Here is a 24,467-nt window from a genome sequence, read left to right as displayed (position 1 = left end):
CAAGGCTGGGGTATAGTCTTGACATCCCAGGAGGGACGGACACAATCTCAACCCCTCCCATTCTCACGGCATTGCCTTTATGGAGCCTGCCACAACGTTGTGATTATAGATATGTCTTAGCGTAGTGGCAGATTCAGTGTCCAGTGAGAGCTCACTTCCTGGTTCAGAGAGCTGTCTCTTTATAAGGGCATTAATCCCATTCATAAAGGCTCCACCCTAATGACCTAATCATTTCCCAAAGGCCCCACCTCCTAATATCATCACCTTGGGGGTAAGGATTTTAATATATGAATTTATGGGGGGACATAAACATTCTGTCCTTTGCAGATACCTTTTTAAAGAGGAGGAAACCAAGACCCAAAAAGCACTAGAATTCATGTACCAGTTGGTGATGGAGCCATGTTCTTTCTGACTGTACCTGCTCCACCCCAGAGCTTGCATTTCTTGAGGGCCTTTGCTGAATAAACACTTTACAAGCATCATGTTATAAATTCCTCACACTCAGCCCATCCGGAGGTGGGCACTGCTGTCTTTGATGGATGTTTGGGGCCACGGAGTCTGAACAACAGGTTTGCAGCTGAGGCTAGAACCCAAGACTCCAGACTCCACACTAGGGCCCTTTCACTGCATCACACTTGCCTCTTCACACGAGTGGGCACCCGGAAACAGCCCACATCCCAGAGAGGCTTGTTAGATATACTGATTCCTGAGCCCAGATTTAGGCACTGGGGCTCTGCAAAGTGGGGTACAGGAGTCTGTGAGCATGTATTTTAACTTCCTATGAATTTTTTTAAATTGAAGTGTAGTTGATTTACAATGTTTCAGGTGTACAGTAAAGTGATTCATTTTACATATATATATATATATATACACACACACACACATACACATCTATTTTTTCAGATTCTTTTTCATTATAGGTTATTACAAGATATTGAATATAGTTCCCTGTGCTATACGGTAGGATACCAACTCCCTGTGTGACTGTGATTGCCGATCAGGTCTAACATTCACCAGTTCCTCCCACATCCGTCTACCTCCCCATCAGTGCATCTCTGAGGCCATCACCCCAAGCAGGTCAATGTCATCTCTCCCCTGGGCATCACCTCCTAACTCAGCTCCCTAATTCTACATTTACCCCTCCTACTTCCCAATTTCCATACAGCAGCCAGAGGGAGCTTTTAAAAACAGATCAGATTAAACCATTTGCTTAGAACACTTCCGGCAGCTTCCCTGTCCACTAAGAATAAAATCCAAACTCATCTTTGCCCTGCTCTGCCCATCTCTGACCTCCCCCACCTCCTAATTCACTCCCTTCCTCACTACATAGCAGGATCTGCGTGCGTGGAATTCTCCTCCCCTGGTCTTTGTGTAGCTGACTGCTTCTCACTCAGATCTCAGCTCAAATATCACCTCCTCAGAGAAGACTTCGCTGACTACCTTATCTGGAATAATCCTTAGCCCCTTTTTTATCCCTTGACTCTGTTTTCTTTCTTGTCACTGAATTTTCTTATTTGTTTATTGCAGTCTTCTTCCACTACAATGGCAGTCCTCTGAGGACAGGGCCTTTATCTGTTTTGTTCATTTGCCATAGAGAGGACAGTCATAAAATATTTGTTTAAAAATTAGATACATTTACAAACAAATGTTTGCTTGCTTGTTTACTCACCACGTTTCTTCCCTACAGGATATGAGCCCCACAGCACCCAGACTTCATCTGTTTTGTTCGCTGCCCAGCCCCTAGAACTATCTGTTACATCTTCTATTTTCTCTGCTCTGATGTTTGGACATTTCGGGGCCTTGCTGACCCTGGAAGGACTGCCTCTCCCAGGGTCAGCCAGTTCCTAGAGATGGTGAGCAGTTGGCCAGGAGTGTGTCTTTCTAGCCAAACCTATGAATCCGGAGCCCACACCACCACCATGAGGCTCTCACACTCTGGACCACTACGTGCCTGCCCTAATCACTCCAGGGCTCTGTACCAGACAACTAGGGGTGGGCCCTAGGCCTCAGAGCCCACTGAAATTATTCAAAACAGCCAATCCTAAACCTGCTTTCCCTGCCTCCCCCGTTCCTTCCCATGGAAACCCTAGTAAAGGCTCTTCCCCACGTGCTCCTTGCTTGCTCCGCCTTCTGACTGACCCCCCAGGTGCTTCCCCGGGTGGCCCTTCCTCGTGTCTGTGTGCCGTGCCTCCTGTTTCTAGGGAATTGTGAGTATAATGAACTTCTTCCTTCATGACAGTCATTTCCATGTTTGCATGTCTCTCCATACCTGATTAAAACAAATCCCAGGTATCCTTAGAAGAGCACCCAATAAACATTTGTGGAACAGATGAATAAGCTTATTCAGCAAGCATTTCCTGCACATTTACTGCCCCAGACCTCGAGGCGCTGGGTCAGGATCTCAGGGACAGGGGCTGAAAAGAGGACAGAAAAGGTCTTGTGACTGAAGTGCCATTTGAGTGAGCCTTGAAGGAAAGGGGCTGTTGACACTGGGGAGTTGGGTTGAGGGGCACAGGTGAACTTGGAGTGAAAGTAACCAACAAGGAAATCTTGGAAAGTGTGAACACAGAGGCAGCAGGCACTCTCAGGCCCTGAGCCCTTACCCAGTCCTGATCTATTTTCTGTCTTCATCTTTGGTTCCATTAAATGGTTAAAGTTACTGTAGAAATTTTCTAATCAGAGATGGACACAAAGATTTCTACCCAACGACCTTCACTGAAGCACTGCTCTCCTTAAAATGTAAGAAGTAGCCTCGATGTCTGTGGCAGGCTTTAAGCACATGTACAAAATTTTTAACCCTTTTTCAATCAAGAAGTGGGGTCTGGGCCTCTCCTCTTGCATCCAGCAGGTTTGTGACTGCTTTGATAGTTCACACATGTCAGAAGTGCCTCTATGTGACTCCAAGGGTGGGTCAGAATAGACCATGCGGCTTCCACCTGGTTCTCTCGGAACATGTGCCCGTGAAGCCCTGAGCCAATGTGCAAGAAGTCTGACTTCTGGAGGCAGCCATGTTGTAGGTCAGGACAGGTGCTAACCAGCCACCATCCATAACTTTCCCCACCCTCCACAGGCACATGTCCCAGGAGACCAGCTCCAAGGTGGGAAGGAAGCTGAAAGCTCATGATATCTGTTCCTCCATTTCAAGAGATCCGAGGATACTGGCTATAGGATAGGGCAGGAGAAGAGGGAGGGACAGCTGCTTTAGATGCCCTCTGGGGAGTGCCCAGCAGAGTGCGTGGTAGAAGTAGCTACAATCTTTCTCACCCACCAAAGGCATCCTTGTATCAACAACAGCTCCCATTTATTGAGCATTTACTATGTACCAGGTCAGGATCCAAGCCATGTGCTTTATTCATTTATATACATTCTCCCACTTAATCCTCCCAACATCCTTAGGAGCTGAGTATCACCCCATTTTCCATTTGAGGAACCTGAGGCACAGAGACATTAATTGATTTGTCCAAGGTCACACAGCTAGTGAATTGTCAAGCAGGGTTTCAAAGTGGACCGGTGGCCTCTACCTAGAATCCTCTATGCCTGGAGGTCTTGAACCATGCAATAGAAAGGAAATCAAAGGCATCTGGATTGGAAAGGAAGAAGGAAAACTGCCTTTATTCACAGACAACTTCTATGATCGTGTACTTCCATAGAAGTCATAAAGAATCTACCCCAAAAAAGCTACTAGAGTAAATAAGTGAGTTTTGCAAAGTTCAATGATACAAGGTCAATAGTGCTGGTCTACACTGGGACATGCAGAGCAACTTCGGACTGAATCTGCAGGCTGACTAGGAGGTGGTGTAGCCTACTGGTCATAAGTATGGCTTCTGGGGTCAGTTGCCATGGTGAAATCTACTCTGCCACTCATTGGCTGAGTGACATGAGGAAATGACTTCCTCTATACCTCAGTTTTCTCATATGTCAGATGGACATAATAGAACACGGGGGTGGGGCGGGGACAGGAGGACGGGAGAAGCAGCAGGCTCATGGGTTTATGGGAAGGGTTCCTGGAATGCATACATTTAAATCCTGAAGCCCCCAAAATGCTGCAGCTGTGTTTGCTCTTGTGGGGAGAAGGGGGCGCGCACTTCAGGAAAGGAGCCTGAGACCTCTGCTGGAAATGCAAGCAAGGTAAGAGATGAGGCTTTGAGTGTCAGGCCTCCCACCAGTGTGGCCTGATACTCTGCTCATCGCAGTATCTCCAACGCCAGCACACTTCTGTAGAAACAGGTCAGAAGTAGGCACAGCAGATGCACTCTAGTCTGCAATTACAGCCTGCTGCCACCAGGCGGGTTCTGGAGTCAGGGCTGTGGCTCCTGTGACCTGTAGCTGGGACTTCACGGAACAGAATTACCTACAGAGATGAATTTGATTTTTGATCAAGGGACCATGGACTTCCCTGAAGTCTAACACTTGCAGACCCTTCTTCAGGAAGCCAGCATTAGTCTGGAGGCATGACATGTGGGCCAGGAAGGTGCTTAATTCTACTTCTCCCATCAGCACCTGGAGGGAAAGGGATTCAGGACAGATAGCTTTGGTCATGGAAACAAGAGACCTGGGTGGGGGCTGCAGTGAGAGGAGGGTAAGGTCAGGTGAAGGTATCAAAGGAGAGGCAGGGTTTTTAATGGCAGGAGGAGGAGGAGTACCAAGGGTGACTTTCCCCACTGGCCCAAGGAAGGAACTCTCAAGGGAACCTGAGGTGAACGCATCAAGGGTGCATCTCTGCCTGTGCCATCGCCAGGGTGCAAGACCAAAAGTATGGGGGTCTTTGGGAGTACATGAAGCTCCAAATGGTAATGGCTTGTGTGTACAAGTGTGAATTTCAGTGTCTTCAGGTGTGTGTGTGTGTATGTATGTGTGTGTGCGTGTGCACGCACGGCTAGACAAGGATGCACAGAGAGGTGTGCCTGAGGAATGCCAGTGGGTTAGGTGACAGCCTCACAGCTGACACATGCCTGAGCACAGGTGTGAACTCACATTTCCCAGTTTGTACTCCTCCTCCTGGCCAGGAGGTGCTGCAGATGGGAGCCAAGGCCTGGCCCTACATTGATGGCATCCTTGCTCTCTGTCTTCCTCAAGGAGGATCTGGAAATGGGTGCCCAGAGCATTTGGAAATTCTTCATGTGGGGAGGGCACCTGGTGTCCATCTTGGGCCACCTGCACTGGCTGCTTGGATTCCTTCAAGATGTCCATGAAAATGAAAAAAAGAGAAAAAAGGTAAGTAAAGATGTGGGGGCCGTATCAAAGCAAGACACTGATATTCGAGAGTCAGCTGGAACCGCAGGGAATATGCCCAGCCCCTTGCTAGGTTTCTGGTTGTTCTGCACTGTGGCTGTCTCTTTGAGAGCTGACACCCTAGTTGTGACAATGGTGACTTTCAAAGCCAGTCAGTGGAACAACTCTTCCGGCCCTCTCTCCAACTTCTAGGCACTTTCCATACTTATTTTTCATGCAGATGAAAGCGTCAACTCATTCAGATGCCAAGTGATAAATGTTCCAAGTGATTTTTATTTTAGAATACAAGAGAGGTACAAATGTATTTACAGTTGTACATATACAATCAAATAATATATATCACAGTTTCGTAAATATCATTTTAGATAAATATTTACAAAGTTAAAGTGACCATTTTCTGGAAGTAGAACACAGTTTCTTGAAAACTCTATACACTTTATACTTTTCATTAATATTATTATAGTTTTTTTATTTTACAAAACGCCCTACGGGAATTCTAGTAAATGACTGCAAGATGGGAAAGGCGACACCAGAGGGCGCCCATGGCCGTATTTTTGGGAAACGGGATCGGGCAAGGGAGTGTGGACCCACCGGGCGGAACCTTTCGGGATCCCGCGCAGCTTAGAAGGGCTTTCCGGGCTGAGAAGTCAGGCTTGACCTCTTGCTGGGGAGTGGCGAGAAGGGGCAGGAAACTAACCATTTCCAAGCTTGATGTCAGAGCTGAAGGGGAGGAGGCATTGGTCCAACTCTCTTTTTGCAGATGAGGAAAGGGGAAACGGAGTCCCAAAGAGGGGCAGGGTCTTTCCCGGGTCCCACAGTGGATTTCAGTTTCGCCTTCATTCAGCCTACCTGGCACACTGAAAAGTATTCGTGCCTCGTCCATCCCCAGGGAGCCGACTTTGGGGGGGAAGGTGGCCCGAAGGAGAGAAGGGTCCGCTTGACAGGGAAGCGCAGGGCTCTCCGGCCTCTTCTGGCTGCCCCTAAGGCCCATCAGCCCCCAACTCTCAAGGTCGTGTCCGTGACTCCCGACACTGCAGGATACCAGTCCCAGAAGGCCGGGGGAGGAGACAGATGCGCGTACTTCCCGGGGCCCCTGCTCGCACTGGAACGGGGAGGTCGCTCTCCATTCCCAACACGCAGCTGTCTGTGGGGTAGTGGGTGGGGGACCTCTTTGCCTGCTGAGGGCCCTCGGAGACTTTCAGTCCCCTCTCCTGCCACCCACGAGGAAGACATCGGCCTGGGCAACCGACTCAACAGGAGGAGGCAAGACTCGGGGATGAGGCTGGGCATGGGGATCCCCTAAAGAGGAGGCGGGCCGAGCAGCTGCACCAGCTACTCGGCCTGGGAAAGGGACGTCGCCCCTCCGTGTCCGCATCTGCGAATCCGACGAAGAGCGTATACCTGGGGGTCATTTCTGGGGCGCATGTACAGCGCCGGGTCCAGCGGCCGCGCGCGGCCGGGAGGTCAAGTCCCGAGAAAGAGCAGCCCCGCCCCGCGCCGCGGCGGGCTGGCCGGAGGGGGCGCGCGCGCACGGGGGTGGGGCGCGCGCGCAGGCGCGGCGGCGCTCACAGCACCATGGCCGGCAGGTGGTGCGCGGCGGCGGCTGCGGCGGCGGCGGCGGCGAGCGCGGGCGCGTGCGCGTGCGGCGCGGGCAGCGCGGGCGAGTGGGCCTGCAGCGCGGCGCTGGGCGGCCGGTGGCGCGCGCTCTTCTGGTGGGCGCGCAGGCCGGCCAGCTGCGAGTAGGCGCTCTGGCACACCTGGCACTTGTAGGGGCGCTCGCCCGTGTGCAGGCGCACGTGGTTGCGCAGCGTGGACGACTGGCTGAAGCGGCGGTTGCAGAAGCGGCACACGAAGGGCTTGTCCAGCGTGTGGATGCGCATGTGCGAGCGCAGGTTGCTGCGCGAGTTGAAGCCGCGGTGGCAGATGACGCAGCGCATGCGGCCCGCGGTGCCGGCCGCCGAGTCCGCCGGGTGGAAGTCCTCTGGGCGCGCGGGCGGGGCCCGGGGGGTAGGCGGGGAGAGGGAGAGAGAACAGCCTCGTTAGAACCCGCGTCGCCGAGGCCCCTCACCTCCACACCCCTCCCCATCGCGCGCCCCTCCTACGGCCCAGCCGCCTCTGACTGATTGGGTCACTGGCAGAGGGGTGGGAGGGGCAGCAAAGGATCGAACAGGATCTCACTATGCTGTGAGATCTCGGGGACTTAGAGACTTACCTTCGGGAAGCCTCAACTTTCTCATCTGTAAAATGGGAACCTACTACGACCTCATGGGGCTATGCATGACTCCACGGGATGATCACGAAAAGCTGACATCTTTGAAGGTTACTCTACAGAGCACTTTACCTGCCTGAGCCCGGACATAGGAAGTACCTGGCTTAGAGAAACCTCCCATAAATGGTAGTAACTATTGTAACTCCTCCTCACCACCCCCCCCAAAAACCTTTCATTTATTCATCGCACAAATATTTACTGAGTGCCCACTATGTAGCAGTGAACTGCGTCTCACTTTTCTCATCCCTGAAGTGGATGTAATAACAGCATCACCCCTAAAAGTTTTCTGTAAGGATCAGAGAAATTGTTTGCGAAACATTAGCTGCAGAGCAAGGGCTGGTTAAACAGTAGTTCATGAGCCTCAGGTTCATCCTCTAAAAATAAGGATAAACAGGTTTCACAGGGTTCTGTGAGGACCCAAGTGGGATAATACCTGTGAAAGGTTTAGCCCAATACTTGGCAGAAAACAGGTCTTGAGCAAAGGGTCTCTTCCGTGATGATCAGTGTCCTTCCCAACACACACATAGGCACACTCTGCTCTGCTTTCATTCAACAGGTTTATACTGAGCACCGCTCTGTGCCGGGCCCAGCACCGGGGACAGGGCAGGGAAATGTAGACTGTCAGAGCTGGCAAGGAGCTTAGAGATCATCTCACCTGACATCTGTCTTTTACAGATGGGGAAACTGAAGCACAGAGCCGTTTCCAAGTTCTGCACAGCAGAACTGGAACTCAATCCAGGCTCCTTACTGCCCGGCCCCTTGCTCCTCCTACCACACCCCTTACTGCTCCCCCACCCCCAGTCTGCCCCTAGACAGTCTATTTTGTCCAGAAAAGAGAACTGACTTTCAACTATGCCTGGACCATGGGCATTGGCCTCCTTGATCCAGTAGCCCCATGTGCTTGATGCTCCTAGAGGTGGAACCAGGGTCCCCAGAGGCCAGGAGCATTCCTACCCCTGACCCCCCACCCCGAGTTCCATGTGTCCCTTGTCATTGTGCCCTCCTGGGAACCACCTACCGTGTTTGTTCTTTTTCTGCTCCTCCTCTAGCCCAGGCACACCGGGGATGCCCAGGAAGGTGTTGTGTGAGTTTCCATACCACACTAGCAGCTCCTGGTCGGGAGGGATCATCTGCAGGGAAGGAGGCAAGAAGAGGTCAGGGAGGTAGTGGCCCGAGGGGTGAGAGTCAAGGCTCTCTGCACCTCCCCTCACAGCCAGGAGGGGCTCCCCTGGTGCCCACGATGGAGATGTGGATACAGTCTCAGCCCTGGAAAAGCCATGCTCCGGTCCCTTCCCACCAGGCTATCCCCGGCAAGCTGCACACACATGGAAGGCCCTGGGATGCTCTGCTCATCTGCTTTCCTCCGCCTCACCCTTCTCGCCATCTCTGTCCTAGTTGTGCTACTGGGAACAGAGCTGCCTCCCTGCCACATGGGAGCTCCCAAACCAACAGCAGTGGAACAAGCAAGCAGAAGTAACGGAAGAAGGAAAGCTAGAAAACTTTTCATTTCTCTCCAAGGGGAACCAGAACCAGCCAGCCCTCAGGTCCGCAGGGCTGAGCCAGATGTTTCCCGTGGGCTGCAGGGCACCCTGTTCTTGTTTACACCCAGCCTGATAATGTTCTGAAAGCATCTCTCAGTCAGAGCGTCCCCAGGGCAGCACCACGTCACACATGCTTCTCTCCCCATCGCAGGGCTCTGTGTGACTCCATGCATGTGGCAAATCTAAAAAAGAGGCATTTGGATGGATGAACGCCTCCACCTCCAAAAATACTGGGGCGCATAGCCTTCAACAAGATCTGGTTCTCCATGTCCTAGGTCTGTGGCAGAGGACTCCACCAATGGTGACAGAACTCTGCTGCTCCCAGGGGAGGATGTGTCCCCTGGGAAACGGTGGAGGCTGTCAGGAGGGAGGGCTATGCAGTGACCACCCAGGGAGGCCCTGGAAGGCCTGCTCCTGAGGTGGTGCTGACCCTAAACCCCCACTCTGGGACATCCCTGGGGCCTGCCACACTTTTGGTGGAAGCCAGTTACTCCTCAGAGTAAAGAACCTTCAGGCCTCAGCTGGTTGGAGCAAATAAGAGATAAGGATTGTCCATCACCTCCTGAGGCCTGGACCCCAGAGCAGCTGACTTTGGCACCCATTATGAGGGTCACTCTCTGATCTGCCCAGAGAAACATGGACAGCCCCAGGCCATAGCTGGATTGTTTTCCTGGTGGGTCCTCTTTTAGTTGAAGGACAGAAGATCACAAGGTTCCATCTAGGGCTGTCTGAAATCGCACCAGAGTAGGACCCTCCTCCTTGGCCTCCGTGGTCACAGAGAAGCCTCCCAGCCCTGCCCTCTGGTTCTGGCCTGCAGACCCCTGCCATACACCAAACTGTTCTGTTCACCACACCTTCCTCCTCTGATCAGAGCCAGGAAGAGCCTCAGACCATCACAGCCGACCCTGTTCGACCCTGAAAGGAGAGGAAAGCGGGGAGAGGAGGGTGTGCGAGAAAGAAAGTTCAAGGGGGCCCAGGGACGTCCATGCCCCTTCCCAACAGGCCCCATGGCCCATGGGGTGTCACGTCAAGCCTCAGAGTCAGCGAGCGACGAGGAGCCGGGCAGGGTGCCCGTGCTCAGACTGACGGGGTTTGACCATGGAAAATCCAGATGCATCCCCTGAACTGACGGAAAACTGGGCAGCGGCTCAAAGAACGGCAGATTAGGACCTGGCACCACAGCTAAGACCTCAAGCCTCCCTGGTCGTCCAGTCATGACCTCTGTCCAGGAGGCTGGCGGGCCAGGGCTGCTGGAAAAGGGGTGAAGGAGAGAGGTTTTGTGAACCCCTTTGCAAAGAGGACACTGGAACTAAAATATTCAAGATAAATTCACTGTGAAGGAAGCTGCTGAGAGACTGTGCTGACGAGCCCTCGGTCACCAGGTCCCTAAGTGACCCTTAGGCAAGCATTTTGTCTCTCCTAAGCTTGTCTCCTCCCTGAGGTCCCCCCACCTTAAGATTTCTGATTGTAAGTCGCCTCCAACATTGGCCCAACCCCTGGCTTCAATTCTCAGATGACACCAAATGGTTTACACATCACGGTTCTTCTAGAAGCAGCCATCCCCTCCATCCAACTGTCTGCACACGCCCCTTCCTTCAGGAGACGGTACTGCCGAGGGTTCCGGCCCAGGCCCTGGGGTCACATGTGCCGGGGTCCACTTGGGCTCCCCACCTGCTGAGTGTGCCAGCTTGAGCAAAGTGCCTTCTGTCACTGGTCCTCAATTTCCCCAACTGTAAAACAGGGACAGCACCATGGCTCTGGCCTCGCTGGGTGCTTGTCGCGGTTCCACGGGGCTGCGCGCACAAAGCTATTGTTACTATCTTCCGTGAGCTTGCCAACCGCTGGGAAAGCTGCTGGTCATCTCTGGTGCCCGGGCTCTCTCAGTTGTCCTCACAGAGTCTGGCATAAAGCCCAGGATGACTGATGGCTTTGCCTTCGGTGACCAACGAGAAGAGCACAGGCTGGGCCCTCATGCCCCCAGGACAGCAGTCCCATGCTGGTGCCACTGCTTCCCCCGCCCGGTCCAGTGTGGGGTGAGAGGTCCAGCTAGCTCCCGGCGGATATCGCCTGGAGCTGCACCTGCACATCCACCTCCAGACTTGCAGTCTGGGAGTCAAATTATCTAAGTAAAAGCTGGCTTTTCTTTTTAATTGACAATAAAAAAAATTATTAAGTATGAAACAAATATAGCACAACAATAATAATGGTGATGAAAGAGGAACAAAGAACATCAGGGACTGCACAAATTCTGGAGAGTATTCTTCAAAGTGGTGGCTGGGAGTAATATGTTTTTAAATAAGAGCTTCAATATTGACTATTTCAATATAATGGTCATTTCTTTACTTACACATTTTTAAATGTACTATTATTCATTTTACTAGTTAAAAAATTAAAAGTGGTACAGACACAAAGGGGTATATGATGAACAGTAACCCTCTCTCCCCTTCAGGGTGCTCAGGCGCTGTGGCCGGTTTCCTGTGCATCCTTCCTCAGAAGGGTTTGTCATTTTAAGACCGTTTTTTAAAACTCTGACTTAAGGTCCTTGGGGAACAGCATGATGGGGCAAAGTGACTTCCATTTTCTAGCTGATGCATCTGATCTTTTAAAAACTAATGAGCGCATATGACTTTTCTACAAAAAAGAATATTTTTTTTAAAGAAAGAAAATCTATCACAAAGAATCTAGCAGAGTTGAGAATGACACACATGCCCACAAGAAGCCTCTAGCTCTTAATGCGGCGCTGGGGAAGGCAGCCTCGCCCGCAAAGAGGCCAGGCGCTGGAGTCGCCCTCCACCCTCCGGAGCTCCGGGAAAGCAGAGGCAGCTTCTGGCCTGGACCTCTGGCCTCTCTCTGCTCCTGGACCCCCTCATTTAATGACCAGGAGAGAGTGGGGAACCAACAGCATCTTCCCTGAGATCCTGGTACTATTGTCCAGAGGCTCCCAGGGTCCCACCAGCTGACCACCGAAGAGCAAAGAACAGCCACAGGTCCCCCCCAGTTCCCTCACCAGTCCTATTTCTTTACGGCCAATACTCTGGCCTGGCCCCACCTGGACTCCCTTCTGGGGCTCGGAGAACAAGAACCAGCTGTTCATTCACTTTTCTGGGGAGCAGAGACTGACTCAGGACACACAACAAACAGCACAACTCCCAAAGAAACGAGTCCCCGACCCTAAGACCCACATCGCCAGGGCTCCGGGTCAGTGTCTGCGCCTGCCTCTTGGTTGATAAGTTACATCATCTCCCAGCTTGCACTTCTTTACCTTCCCTGTTATCCCAGAAGTTTTGTCCTGACCCATTTCTGAATTTGTATTATAAATTGAAAATATCTGGAGGTTTTGGTTTGTTTTCCTAATATAAATTCGTGTCACACTATTGAACATGCTCCCAGGAGACTCTGACGCCCTCCCCTTCCCCTGGCGGAGCAGAAGCCCTAGTCTAGAAGGACCTCCGTGTCATCTGGACGAATATCAATTTCCATTGTACCACAGATGTCCTGACATGCCAATTAATAGAGTTCCAGCAAATAGATATTGGCCAGGGAGGTCCCATGGCATGGTGACTGGGGGCGCCGCTCTGGGGTCACATCAGCCTGGATTCAAATCCCAGCTCAACAATCTCCCGAGATCTCCCTGAACCTTAGTTTCATCGTCATTAAAATGGGAATCGTGATAGTGCCAGGCAGAGGGGATTTGATTTTTTTAAAAGCTGCTATGACCTTAGCACAGTGCTGATGCCCGGCAAATGCTCCACGTTCAGTAACGTTGTTAATGATGCTAATTGTTAATAATCAAAGGGCTTGCCCCACACCCACCGGTGAGCAAGATCAAAAGGCAAACAGTGCTTGTCCTCACAGAGCCAAGGAAAGGAGAGATGGGGCTGCGGGGCTCTAGGGGAAAAGAAAACTAATTGCCTGAAACGAGAAAAAAATTAGCAGAAAGAAGAAGCCCGCACCTCAGGGCACAGCCGTTTTGCCAAAAATTAGGGAGGAGAAAGCCTGGGAATTTTCTTCCCAGTTCCCAAATCCAAGATTTTCCTGACTTCTTCCTAAATCTTTTTCTCGTGTTGAGTTTTGGGGTCAAAGTTCTTGGTTTTGTCTTCCTGGGAGAAACAGGTCCACATGTTCACTTTTGACCCAGCCCCCATCTCCTGGAGAAAGACTTATTTGTTCAATATTTAGTGTCCATTTGCTCTGTGCAGGGCACTTTCTAGAAATTCTAGAAATTTCATTTTTGGCATCTGAAGTTATAGTAAATTCTCCCGTGGCTGAAGTGAGCAAGGGCAGGTTCCAGGGGATAAGATGCCAGTGGATGCAGCCAGATGCAAAACCTGCCTGGGGGTTCTTTGCGGACTGGCTGGCCTGGAAGCCCATCACCCTCGTCTCCATCAGGAGGGCTCTTATTTTGTATTTGTGGACAATTTTAGAGCAGCAGTATATTCTGCTTCTGGAATGATGATGTTCCTTCCCATTTTGGGGGGGTAAATAACAGGTTACTGTCAAGAAATATAAACAGAAGTTCTGAGTGACGGAAAGATTAGGAAAACCGTCACGGCACCGGCCTGTCCTTGCTAGCTTGCACACAGGCACAGAACAAGCAGCCCAAGTATTCCAGAGGCGTCCAGGGAGTGGCCCGGGGCAGCAGCAGTCTCTCCTGGTGGAGCCCAGTGGTCACATACACTCAGATTCCACAGTTGGCCCTGTAAGTGGCATCTGACATTGCGACATAATGGTTTAAAATGTACCCAACCTCACTTATTAAAAGTAAAACGGGTGATATTTCATGTTTCCTTATCCCTCACTCCAGCAGTCAGCTTGCTAACTCTGTAAAAGCATTGATAGCCCAATCGGTGATATCTTGCCATCTAGATGAGTTAGGGTGTGATATATTTTCCTGATCCTCTTTTATCAACTAAAATTCCCAATCACACGTGGATGACTTTTTTCAGTCGTACAGATTGCTCAGGGAGATATGCTGCACGCACCTTGCTCTCTGACTCTGAATTTCTATATAAAAGTCTATTAACGTTTCCTGACTCTGTTCAGCTTTCAGCCAGCATGACCTGGACAGCGAGATGGGACTCAGGCTCCCGCATCTGATGCAGTCGGGAGGCCTTTGCCAAAATCACATCACATTCCTACCCTGACTCCTGTGTGTAATGCACGTGTGTGTGTGTGTGCATGGATCTGCAAGGGAGGGATGGAATGAGCATGTGGCCCCCATCCCGTCTGTTTCAGGCTGGCCGGGAAGCAGGGTACAAATGTGAGCATGTGTGTGAGGCTGAGCAGGTGAGGGTGGGGGTGAGGATCTGGGGAGGTGCTCTCTGCCAGACACGGGGTTCAGCCACATGTGAGGCCAATTCTAGGATGTCTGGTGGGAGGCCCTTGCTCCCACAAGGTGGTAGTCCCGCCAACAGTCACAAGAAACACTTCTGTCCGCAGCCTGGGCCACCATCAGTCCTGCCCTCACACTGCCCACCACACGGAAACCCCAGCCGAAGACTGGTCACCTTTCTTTATCCTTCCTGGTTTTCCCAGGGTCCACCCCACTAAAGTCACAGGAAGTCATTCTTGGCCTGAGGTCAGGGTCGGAGAGCTCCTTCAGAACATCCCCAAAACTCAACCAAGCCAAGCCCCACCCCAAGGGGCCCTGTGCTTCTTCGCACGGAGGAGTGGAAGCATGAGGCCCAGAGGAGTGGGGGGGCAGGGAGCAGCCCCATCGCCCCTGCACAGCACTCAACGCCAGCTTGTCACAGGGAGGTCCACCTGCTTGCCCCCGCCCAGGCCAGATGCTGAGCAAACTTCCTGCCAAGGGACAATGTCCACGGAGGGGCCAGCAGTGTGGCTGCCATGGCTACAACCACCCAGCTACCAGCACTGGGCTAGCTTGATGCCATCATTCCTTCCCAATCACCGTGAGCCTGTCTGTCCCTGCCCAAGCGTTTCGCCGCCTTTTCCCGTCCTCCTGACCCTCCCCAGGCCCTGGGCCTGGCTACGCCCACCCCCCCACCCCACCATGGGATGTTATATTTATCTGTCTGCTATCTCTCCCTTTCTCTCTCCTCTGTGAAGCTTCACCGGGCACAGGGCACAGGCATTCCCCACCCTCAACCCCCAGTGCCCATTAAAGCTCCTGAGTCTCCTGGCCACCGAGTGAGACCCAATAAACTATAAACTGGAGATGATCAAAGAATCCTCCCTTGTGGATTCAATACAATAATGCACATACAGCTTCTAGGAGAAGCCTGACGCCACAAACGATCAGCTGAGACTACAGTCGTGGTCCACATGTCCATGTTGGTGGCCCACGTGTGCAGAACGCTGGACAATGCACGGCTAAGACGCTGTGAACATCACGCCTCTCTCCCACCCGGTGCTTTCTCTGGACTGCCTTCCGGCGTCTTGCTCTGTCTCTCTATGGCTTCTCAATCCCCGGACACCCTCAGCAGATATCCAGGGACCTCACTGTTGAGGTGCTCATGACATTCACAATGGCTTGAAGTTGACAGTTCCATCCTTTCTGATCTATAGCGGAAAGTTTGCCGTGGAGGTCCTGCTCCCAGAGACCATGACGCTTGGGCCTCAGTACCCAGCCTGCGCAGGGCCAGCCGGCCAGCATCAATGCCCCTGTCTCCACCTCGGTCCTTGGACACGGCTACCCTGCACCTCCTCCCCCAGCTGCACCCACTGCTCCCTACACAGCAGTACACACACTCACCTCAATGGCCTTGTAGAAGATGCTGGTGCCAATCTGGACCACCTCCAGGTTCTGCTCCTGCTCATTACGTGCACACTTGATGTAGGTCATCCAGCTTCGGTGGTCCTCCTGGCTGGCATCGATGAAGTAGCGCACCGTGCCATCCTCATTGAATACCTGGGCGCAGGTGAATCGGGGACCAGGTGAGGTAGGGCTGTGTCACGTGTGCTGCCCATGGCCAGGGCTAGGCTCCATGCCAGGCACATCCACACACACCCTCTCTCCATCCTCACAACAGCCTCAGGAAGTGGACACAGCTATTATTGTCTTGATCTTCCAGCTGAGGAGAGGGAGGCTCAGAGCAGTACGGTGACTTGCCCGAGGCCAGTCAGCTAGAAGTGGCCAATAAGGGGTCACTGACCAGACAAAGTGGCATCCACTCCAGCTGTCTCTCCAGGGATGCAGTGGAGAGAACTGGCCAGGACGTCAGAGGGGGACACAGAGGAGCCTAGAGAGGGAAGGCTGGCCCACTCTGGCACCCTGGCCGGGCCTAGGCCCCTTTGTGGGAGCTACCAAAGTACTCAGAGATCAAACTGGACCCCAACTTCCTAAGCCAGCAGCACGTGGAGAAGGCAACCACTGGCCCAGGCCTCCAGAGGTGGGAGGAGGTGAGGTTAGGAGAGGCCAGGTGCAGGATTTGTCCTATTCAGCTCCTTAAGGGCCTGCCAGGTGGAGGCTGTGACAGGGAGCCGTGGGGGAGGGAGGGGAGATGACATCAGGGAGAGGGTGCACCAGCCTGGCCTCTGCAAGGCAAGAGCCCCAAGAGGAGGAAGTGCTCTGGGAGTGGCTTTGTCCTAAAGATGGGCCTCCCTGGCATCTGGCACTGTTTTGGGGGAGGAGGGTCAGAAGGTCTTGGATGGAAGGTCAGTTTCCTTCTGTAAAATGGGAGTAATAACTCAGAGGGCTGCTGAGATACCCGATACCCTGGTGGAATGCAGGCCCCGCACGGCACTCAGAAGCCTGACTCAGTGCTACTGCATCAGTGATCGTTTCTAATGTCATTATCCTGCCTGGGTTGAGAAACTGGCTCCCAAGAAGCACAGGCTCCCTTCATCCCCCACTCCATCCACCCTTACTTCAAGGCCAGGGCTGGCTTTAAGGGCTTTCCCTGCTGCTTCAGGGGTGAGGGAAAGAATGCAGGTAGCTGGGAGATTGCTCCCAGGGGTGGCTTCCCAGCTCTGTATGGGATCCTGGGCAAAGCACAGGGTCTCTCTGGGTCTCAGTGCCCTCCTCTGTGAAGTAGGGCCAATAGCAGACATGCTCCGCAGGGTTGGCCAGAGGAGAGCTCCTTGGCCATGAGACTTGGGGAGGAACCACCAGGCATCAGGCAGCGTACGTAGGATCCTGCTGCGGGGCTCATCACGGGCTGGAGCGCACGCAGCTCCCAGCAAGCAGCGGCAGGCCAGACGCCAGGGCCCTACCCGTGGTCCGCAGCCCACCCTCCTCTCCCATAGCCCGCGGTACCTCCCACATGAGATTGTTGTTCTTGCAGATGTCCACATGCTCTGGGGCGATGACCCGGCCGGTGAAGGGGCCCATCTCAGTGCCCGCCTTGATCCACGTCTTGGAGAAGATGCCGAGGCCCTCGCCGGGGATGGAACTCTGTGCGATGATCACCTCAGCGGGCAGCACCAGGCTGGACAGCTTCTGCACCTCTGTGGTCGCAGGGCAGGGGGACTGGGTCAGAGCCTGAGGCTGGGGAGGCCAGGCTCTTCCCCCGGGGGTGGGGGCGGCTGAGCGACTGCAGTCTCCTCTGTTTGCAACACGTGACCCTCCGAAAGCCCGAGGTGCTTTGGGACTCGTTTCTAGGAGGGTGGTTGGGTGTTTTTGGGTTTTTTTTTTTTTTTGGTTTCTCCAGGAATTCTCAAAGCATCCAAAACCTCCCCCGCCCTCCATCCCGGAAAAGTTTAAGAACTACTGAGCCGACCACAGTACATGGCTTTACAAATGGGTAAATGGAGGCCAGCTCCCATGAGGGGGTGACGGCCCAGCCAAGGCTCTTTCACTCCATCTGACTCTGGGCTCTTCTGTAGGTCACTCGGCGCTCACTGCGCACTGTCGGAGGACCCAGGACTCGGTCTGGGGCTCTGACTCCTTTTTGGTGCGGGAGGCCCCGGACCCGGGGCGGGCTGGCAGCGCTGGGAACTGAACTCGGGCTTCCAGGCGGCGGAGGAGAAAAAGAAATGCGGCCGGCAGCGAGTCATGCTTCTTGCTCTCTGGGTGACCCCGGCGCGCCTAGGTCCTTCGCTGCCGCTAGGATCCGGGGGGGCGGGAGGGCCTGGAAGGGCCGTGCTCGGTCCTAGGCGAGCCCCGAAGTCGCCTTTCTGAGCGGACAAGAGCTCGGGCGGCCGCGACGCCCGGGGGTCCCCCTGCTTGGACTGGCAGCCGGGGTGGGAGCACCGAGGCGCACAGGGGCCGCCTCCATGTCTTACAAGGTTCCCCTCTAAGCTACCTGGGAAAATACCCAGCGAGCGGGCCGGCTGAAAGGGGGGTTAAACGGTGTCCATTGCGGCGCGGCCGGCAATTTGTCACGCTGTTAAAGTGATCGCATTCATTCGGCTCCATTCGAAAGAAATTGCTAATTCTAAATTCATTAGCCCTGGAAGAATGCTGTAGCAGTAAATTGTAGCTCAATGCGGAGGAGACTTGTTTAAAAGGGGCCGAGGAATTCCCCTTACAAAAAGGGGGGATTAGATGGTTGACATAGCGTGAATGGAAGTGGAATTAGTCTGCACGGTAAATTAAGAGAGGAACAGAAATCGTAAAGGGGGAAAAGGGGCGACGCGCAGAGATGCCAGCACCGGGGAAAGATATTGTTTGCGGGTTGATGAATGAGGAGTAAGAACTTGAGACATCTTAAAGAAAAGAAACTTTTCTCGCTCTTTCTCTCCCTCGCTCTCTCCGCGGCTTTCTCTCCCGCCTGCCCGCCCTCCGCCCCTTCCCCAGCCCCCGCTGCCTTTTAAAGTTCTTGGTTTAAGTGGGAACCTTCGCGGGTCAAGCCCAAGTTAACTAAATGAATTTAAAACCCCTTCTTTTTGAGTCAACTGCTATTACACGCCTAGTAAGGCTTTAAATGCCGGGAACCCGCCAGCTCAAAGGGCTGAGGGGCGGACAGAGAAGCGCGGGGGGCGGCGGGCCCGGCAGCCTGGACTCTGAGATCCCTTCTCTGAGCCGCTCCTGTTGCGGAGGTGCCCTCCGCCCCACCCAGGCTTGGCTGGTAGCTCCCTGGGTCGTCTTATGGGAAACTGAGTCACACGCAGCATCTGGAATGCCTAGGTTGGCGCGAGGGTCTGTGACGCCCCGTGTCCCCGCCAGGTCCCGCGCGTCGCGGGTCCAGGAATCAGGGGCCGCGGGGAGGAGGGGCCGCGACTGGCCTCGACGGTGCGACTCACCACCCGAGAAGGACTGCGCCAGGACCTCGGCGGTGAAGGCTGTCTTTGGGCTGGCGTGGTGGCTCTTGTCCTCGAAGAGCTGCTCGCCCAGCACGTTGCGCCAGCGGCCGTACAGGAAGCTGTGCAGGATGTCGGAGGTGATGACCTCTGCCAGCGCCAGCCCCGGCGCCTTCAGCCCTGTCTTGAGAACTAGGGCCTCAGCCGGGAGCACGGAGCCCATCATGGGCAGCCAGGGGCTCGCCGGCGCCGGGGACTGACGGCCGGGTCGAGGCGGGGATGTGGTGGGCAACGGTGAAGCAGAGGAGCGAGAGAAGAGGGCTGTGATGGAGGAGGAGAAGGAAGAGGAGCAGGGGGAGGACGAGGAAGATGATGACGAGGATGCAGGAGGAAGCGGGAGGCGAGGGGGTGGCTGGGAGAAAAGTGAACAAGAGGGAGAGAGGCTGAGAGGAAGAGAGAGATGGAGAAATCTGCAGAGATGGCAGAGGCAGCGCGGAGGGCTGCAGAGCCAGGGGTGGAGGCGGAGGCGGGTGCGGGGAGGGGGGGCGGTGCGGGGTGAGTGGGAAGCGGGTGGCTGCAGAGAAACTGTGGCGAGGGGCTCTCGGCCGCGCGCTAGCCTCTCCCACACCGGGCCGGGACGGTCTTCCCCCTGGCAAAATCTCAGCGCCTTTATAGGAGCCGCAGTGACCCTCCTAATTGGTTATTAATGACCCCCTGACGTCGGAGGACAGACTTGTACCCGGCCCAGCTCGAGGAGCCTTCCTCTCGAGAGCTCAGAGGGCGGGGGCGCTCGGGCCGCTCGGAACGGTCCCCCTGCGCTCCTCCCGCCCCTCTCTGGCCCTTCCACCGCCTCCTCTTCCTCCCCCTCTCCCCGTGGGAAGCGCCAGGCAGGGAGGGAGGCTCAGCCCCGGGCGAGGAGAGGAGGGGACGGAGCAGGGCAGGGGGCGCAGCGAGGCTCGAGGCTCGCTGGGACTCCAGGGACCAGACTAGGCGGGAGGGGACGGCTGGCCTCGGGCCGGCGCTCACCCACTGTCCCAGACCGGATCTGCGCTCAGTATCCCGGCCCGGCCCAGCCGGCTTTAACCTCCCCTTGCTCCCTGGCCCACTCGGCCGGCTGGATCCCGCCCCGGGCTCTGCCAGGTTCCACGCCCCAGGCTGCGGTAGTCTCCGCGGAGCCAGCAGGCCCCGCGCAGGCCGCGCTGAACTCCTGCGCAGATCGTGCAGCGGAGGCCGGCGTTTCGCTTCAGACGGGCCGCTGCAACCGCCCGGCCGGCTGCCCGCTGCCGGCTGTGAAACTCCTCCCCGGAGGAGAGGGCTGCCGGGGCGGGGCTGAGGCCGCCGTCGGGGCTGAGCCTGGCCTGAGAAGACTTCTTGGGCTCCAGGCTCCCGGTCCTAGGGGGGCTAAGTCAGGGTCGGGAAGAGTGGCCCAAAATCCGCGCTAGCTGCGGCTCTCTCGGGAAAGGCTTTCTTGCCGAATTCAGGGCGGATCGAAAGGGGTCCCTGGACCGTCGCGAGTGGGAGCAGCGGCGTCCGGGAGTGGAAGTCCTCCGAATCTGCAGGCAGCCACGGGCCAGTCCGCCGTGCGCGCTGGGCTGGAGGCTCGGGCCTCCAGGCTCCTTCGCTCAACTGCGACCTAGGAAGCCCGCCGCAGCCCGCACTCCTCCCTTCTTGCCTCCTAGCTCCTTTTCTTTTGGCCTCTCTCTTCTCTCCCTTCCTCACTTCTTGCTTTCCCACCCCTACCCCTCTCAACCTCATCCCACCAATAGCCTTTCTTCACGGAGGTTCCAAGGCATCCTGATCACCAGCGTAATTTCTCTCCGGAGACAGGGAGCTGCTGAGCCCGGAGCCAAAGCGGGAAGGCCACTGCTTCCTGCAGGCTTTTTCTGCCTCCTAGCTTTCGCCTCAAGCTACACACCTACAGTCCCAGACAAGGGGTGGGGAGCACAGAAACACCTCTTCCATCTGCTGAACTCTTCAGCCCTTCTCCCCCTGCCTACAATCGCAGATTCCGTTCACAGAGCCAGGTTTTCTGGACTCTCAGGGCAGTGCGTTAGGCTCACAGGTTAGCTGGAGGTATCGGACTCCCCAGGCCTTCTCCTCAGAGAGGGGACTTAGGTGGAAGGTCGGGGGGCCCGGAGTCACTGTCCCCATGCCCCTTGGCAAAGGGCTTCCTCCAACGCGAAGTCGGCCTTTGCAAAGCCAGCCTCACACCTGGCGGCCACGGACACCCAGCCTCTGCATGCCCGGTTTCAGCCAGTGGTCTGGCATCCCGAGGTCCGCATCTGGGCATAGAGTAAGGAAGGCGGCAGGCTGATGCTCGGCGGAGGCTGCATTGGGCAGCACGGCGACCGTCGGACCTGGCGCCAGCAGAGGGCAGAGCTGCGGAGGAGCGAGCACAGCTTGTGGGTTAGGGTCCCGGAACCTCAACTTTCTTCCAGACGCTGCCGGCGAGTCACAATGACTCTGGCTTGAGCGGAGAGTTCACGTCCGAGGGGGCGGACAGAGTCCGGGCATGGGAGCTTTACTGGCGTCTGAACCTCGGCTTCTATGAACACTTGGTGGAGGGGAAAATGTGCCCCGGGGCGGAGGAGACTACGTCAGGGAGAGCCACCAGGAACCGCACGCGGGATCAGTTCCCAAGTCCAGCAACCATCCTCAGCGACCCCCAGAGACCGAGTCGGCATGAGGACTGCTGTGCGTCCTTGAGATGGCCCTTCTCTCTGAGCCTCGGTGTCCCTGTGTGTCAAATGGTTTGGGTTGGACTTTGTGAACTGAGGCTTTTTTCCCGCCTTGTCTCTCCGGGTCAGGTCACTTTGAGGGCCCTGAGAATTTATCCATTCCTGGGCAGGTTACACCCCACTGAGAGAAGTACTCAGCTCTGCGTGGTCCCTCTGTCCTGGGGAGTAGCTTTTGGGCCCTGGATCTCAGCTCGGGGTCAGAAGATGAAAGGACGAGGGCTCGGACTATGGCGGGGAGCCCTATTCCTTTCCCGGACTTGCAAACCCAAGGATTGGCGCTGGGGTCGGGGTGGAAGCGAAGTCGGCCCCAAGCGTCTCCACTGCGCACTGAAATTTTGTGCTTCTGGTCTAGACGCAGACACACTCGACCGCGCCCCAGGGAAAGGGGGACCTATAAAGAGAGCCCCAGTCTCAGGGCCTGTTAGAATTGGGGAGAAAGGCCCCTGCGCTTGCATCTCCCCTGCCTGAGACTGAGAGGGAAATAATTGCACGTTCTGGAGTTTCTCCGCAGATGAACCGTGTCGTTTTCTGCGGAACCCAGGCGCGGAGTGTGCCCGCGCCAAACCCCCTCCTCTAGCCCAGGCCCGGCCTGAACTCCTAGGCGCCGCCCCACCTCGCGCCCGCGGGCCGCCGCTCCGAGATCTTTTTAATATTCATGGGCGTTAATAGAGAGGCCCCCAGTATATCGGTCCATTGTGGGAGGCTCGTAGGGCTTGAATAGGCCCCGGCCCCCTTTCTTCCGCGGGGCTTCCCGAGGGGCCGGGCCAGGAGTGAATGGCCCCGCTTCCCGCCCCGCGCTCCCTCCCCCTTGCGGGGAGAACATCTTTATCCCCGCCGCCGCCGCCGCTGCCGCCGCCCAGGCCCCCATTCACGCGGCCCGGGCTCCGGGCGTAACGAATCAATCGGCCACGGCTCTTCGGAGGTCATCCTCATAGCCCGGGCTCCCCTTTTTCCTAGCGCCCACGAGAGTGGAGAGAGGGAGGTGGCGGCAGGCCGACGGACCCACGGACTGAGGGGCACGCGGGGAGGGGGAGGTGGCAAGGGCAGGGGAACATCGAGGGGTTGTTGGCCTTGTCTGGGCAGGTGAAGAGAAATTTAGTGCCCCGCGGCCGCCGGAGGCTGGCTCATTTCTACTTGTTGCCTCGCGGAGGGCGGAGCGCGAGAGAACGGGGGCCACGGCCCAAGCCCGGAGACCTGTCCTATCTCCCCTCGGGGCACCCGCGCGCGCTCCTTCGGGCCCGGCGGCCTCACCCGCAAGGTTCAGGGCACCGGGTGAGGGGCAGCCCAGGGTTTCCCCAGGCCCCGCGGCCCGGCTCGCCAGGCACTTTCGTTCTCGCCGGTGCGCCCAGGTCAGGACAGCGCTCTTCAGGGAGCGGAGGCCGGCTTCCCGGTTCCCGCGCTCTCGCTCGGCGCCGTGGCTCGAGTGGAAACGGGCGCAGGTCGGTCAGGCGAGGCCAAGGCGCAAGGGACCCCGCCCCTCCCGCCCTGATGGCCCTGAGAGGCGCAGAAAGGAGCCCATTGTCCGCCGGGAAATACATTTTTGGGGGCCGAGTGAAAGCCCGTCTTTCTTTTGAACTTTAGAAGTCTTACGCCTCGCCCCTCGGAGGGAGAGATTTGTTCCCCCTCCCGGGGGACCCGCGCGCCTTCTCCTCCCGAAACATCTGCCAGGGGAAAATCCACCCTGGAGGGCAGATCGCTCTCTCTCTAAGCCCCGCGAACTCATTAAAAAGATATTAGCGGCGGGGGCAGGTCCCGCGCAGGTATCGATCGGTCGGAGTGAGCCCGAGGAAGAAAAGGCGAAGAATGTGGACGCCCGGTGCCCCGACCCCCTACCCGGGTCCCCCGGCCCCCTGCGCTCCAGCCCCGCGGCGGGAGCGGGGCCCCTGCGCAGTCCGCGCGTCCCGCAGTCCGTGCGTCCGGCTGCCTCCGGTGGCTTCTCGCCCCCTCCCCCGTCCTCCCCAGCCCCCGCCCCTCATCGCCCGAACGCGGATTCGCGTCTCCTCCTGGCACTTCCCTCCTCCGCTCGCTCGCCGCCACCGTCGCGCGCCCCCATCCAGGTCTCTCTCCTCTCCCTCCTTCGCTTGAGCTCTCTCCGTTTCCGCCTGCGCTCCGGCTCCCTCTCCAGCCTTCTCACACCCTCTAGGCTTCCTCCTCCTCTTTCTCTCTCTTGCTGTCTGAGTCTCAGTCTTTCAGGTCCCTCCGCCCGCGTGGCCTAGGGAAATTCCTTCCTCGCGTGGGACCCTTGTGCCCCCTCCCTCCTTCCTGCAGGACGGTTCAGGGCTCCGGGGGCCCCCCGCCCGCGCATACAAAGGAGCGACTGCTATCGAAGCGGGGTGGAGGACGCGGGCCGCAGAAACTGTTTCAATAGACGTGACTCGGGCTGGCCAGCGCGGGGCTGCCCGGCAGAGTGGCGGCCGCAGCGCCGTGAATAGGGACATCACCCCTCCTTCAATCTAATTAGCCTTCGCGGCCGCGGAGAGACAAAGGCGCGCCCCGGGGCGCCCACGTCGAGCGCGTCGGCCCAGAGCCGGCGGCCGGGCTGGC

At 56.1% G+C, this 24,467-nt stretch overlaps 1 protein-coding gene across 1 annotated transcript; it reads right to left on the bottom strand.

Annotated features, from left to right (window-relative positions):
• Positions 1–6,797: 6,797 nt before the first annotated feature.
• PRDM12 (PR/SET domain 12) lies at positions 6,798–19,411 on the bottom strand. Its single transcript, XM_031677214.2, has 5 exons — positions 19,189–19,411; positions 17,261–17,451; positions 15,758–15,913; positions 8,520–8,631; positions 6,798–7,213 (listed from the first exon to the last, which is right to left on the bottom strand). The coding sequence occupies exons 1-5, from the start codon at positions 19,409–19,411 to the stop codon at positions 6,798–6,800; spliced, it is 1,098 nt and encodes a 365-aa protein (XP_031533074.2).
• Positions 19,412–24,467: the final 5,056 nt, after the last annotated feature.

The sequence above is a fragment of the Vicugna pacos genome, chromosome 4, assembly GCF_048564905.1.
Source record: "Vicugna pacos chromosome 4, VicPac4, whole genome shotgun sequence".
Classification (NCBI taxonomy): Eukaryota; Metazoa; Chordata; class Mammalia; order Artiodactyla; family Camelidae; genus Vicugna; species Vicugna pacos.
The sequence above is the reverse complement of the archived record's forward strand: the minus strand, read 5'-3'. Positions and strand labels throughout refer to the sequence as shown.

Excerpts from the sequence above, each read along its gene's own strand:
- PRDM12 (XM_031677214.2), bottom strand. The coding sequence starts at position 19,411 with ATGATGGGCTCCGTGCTCCCGGCTGAGGCCCTAGTTCTCAAGACAGGG. Across the intron at positions 8,632-15,757 it reads TCTTCTACAAGGCCATTGAG|ATGATCCCTCCCGACCAGGA; the intron begins GTGAGTGTGTGT and ends CCTTCCCTGCAG. Across the intron at positions 7,214-8,519 it reads GCAGAAAAAGAACAAACACG|AGGACTTCCACCCGGCGGAC; the intron begins GTAGGTGGTTCC and ends CCGCGCGCCCAG.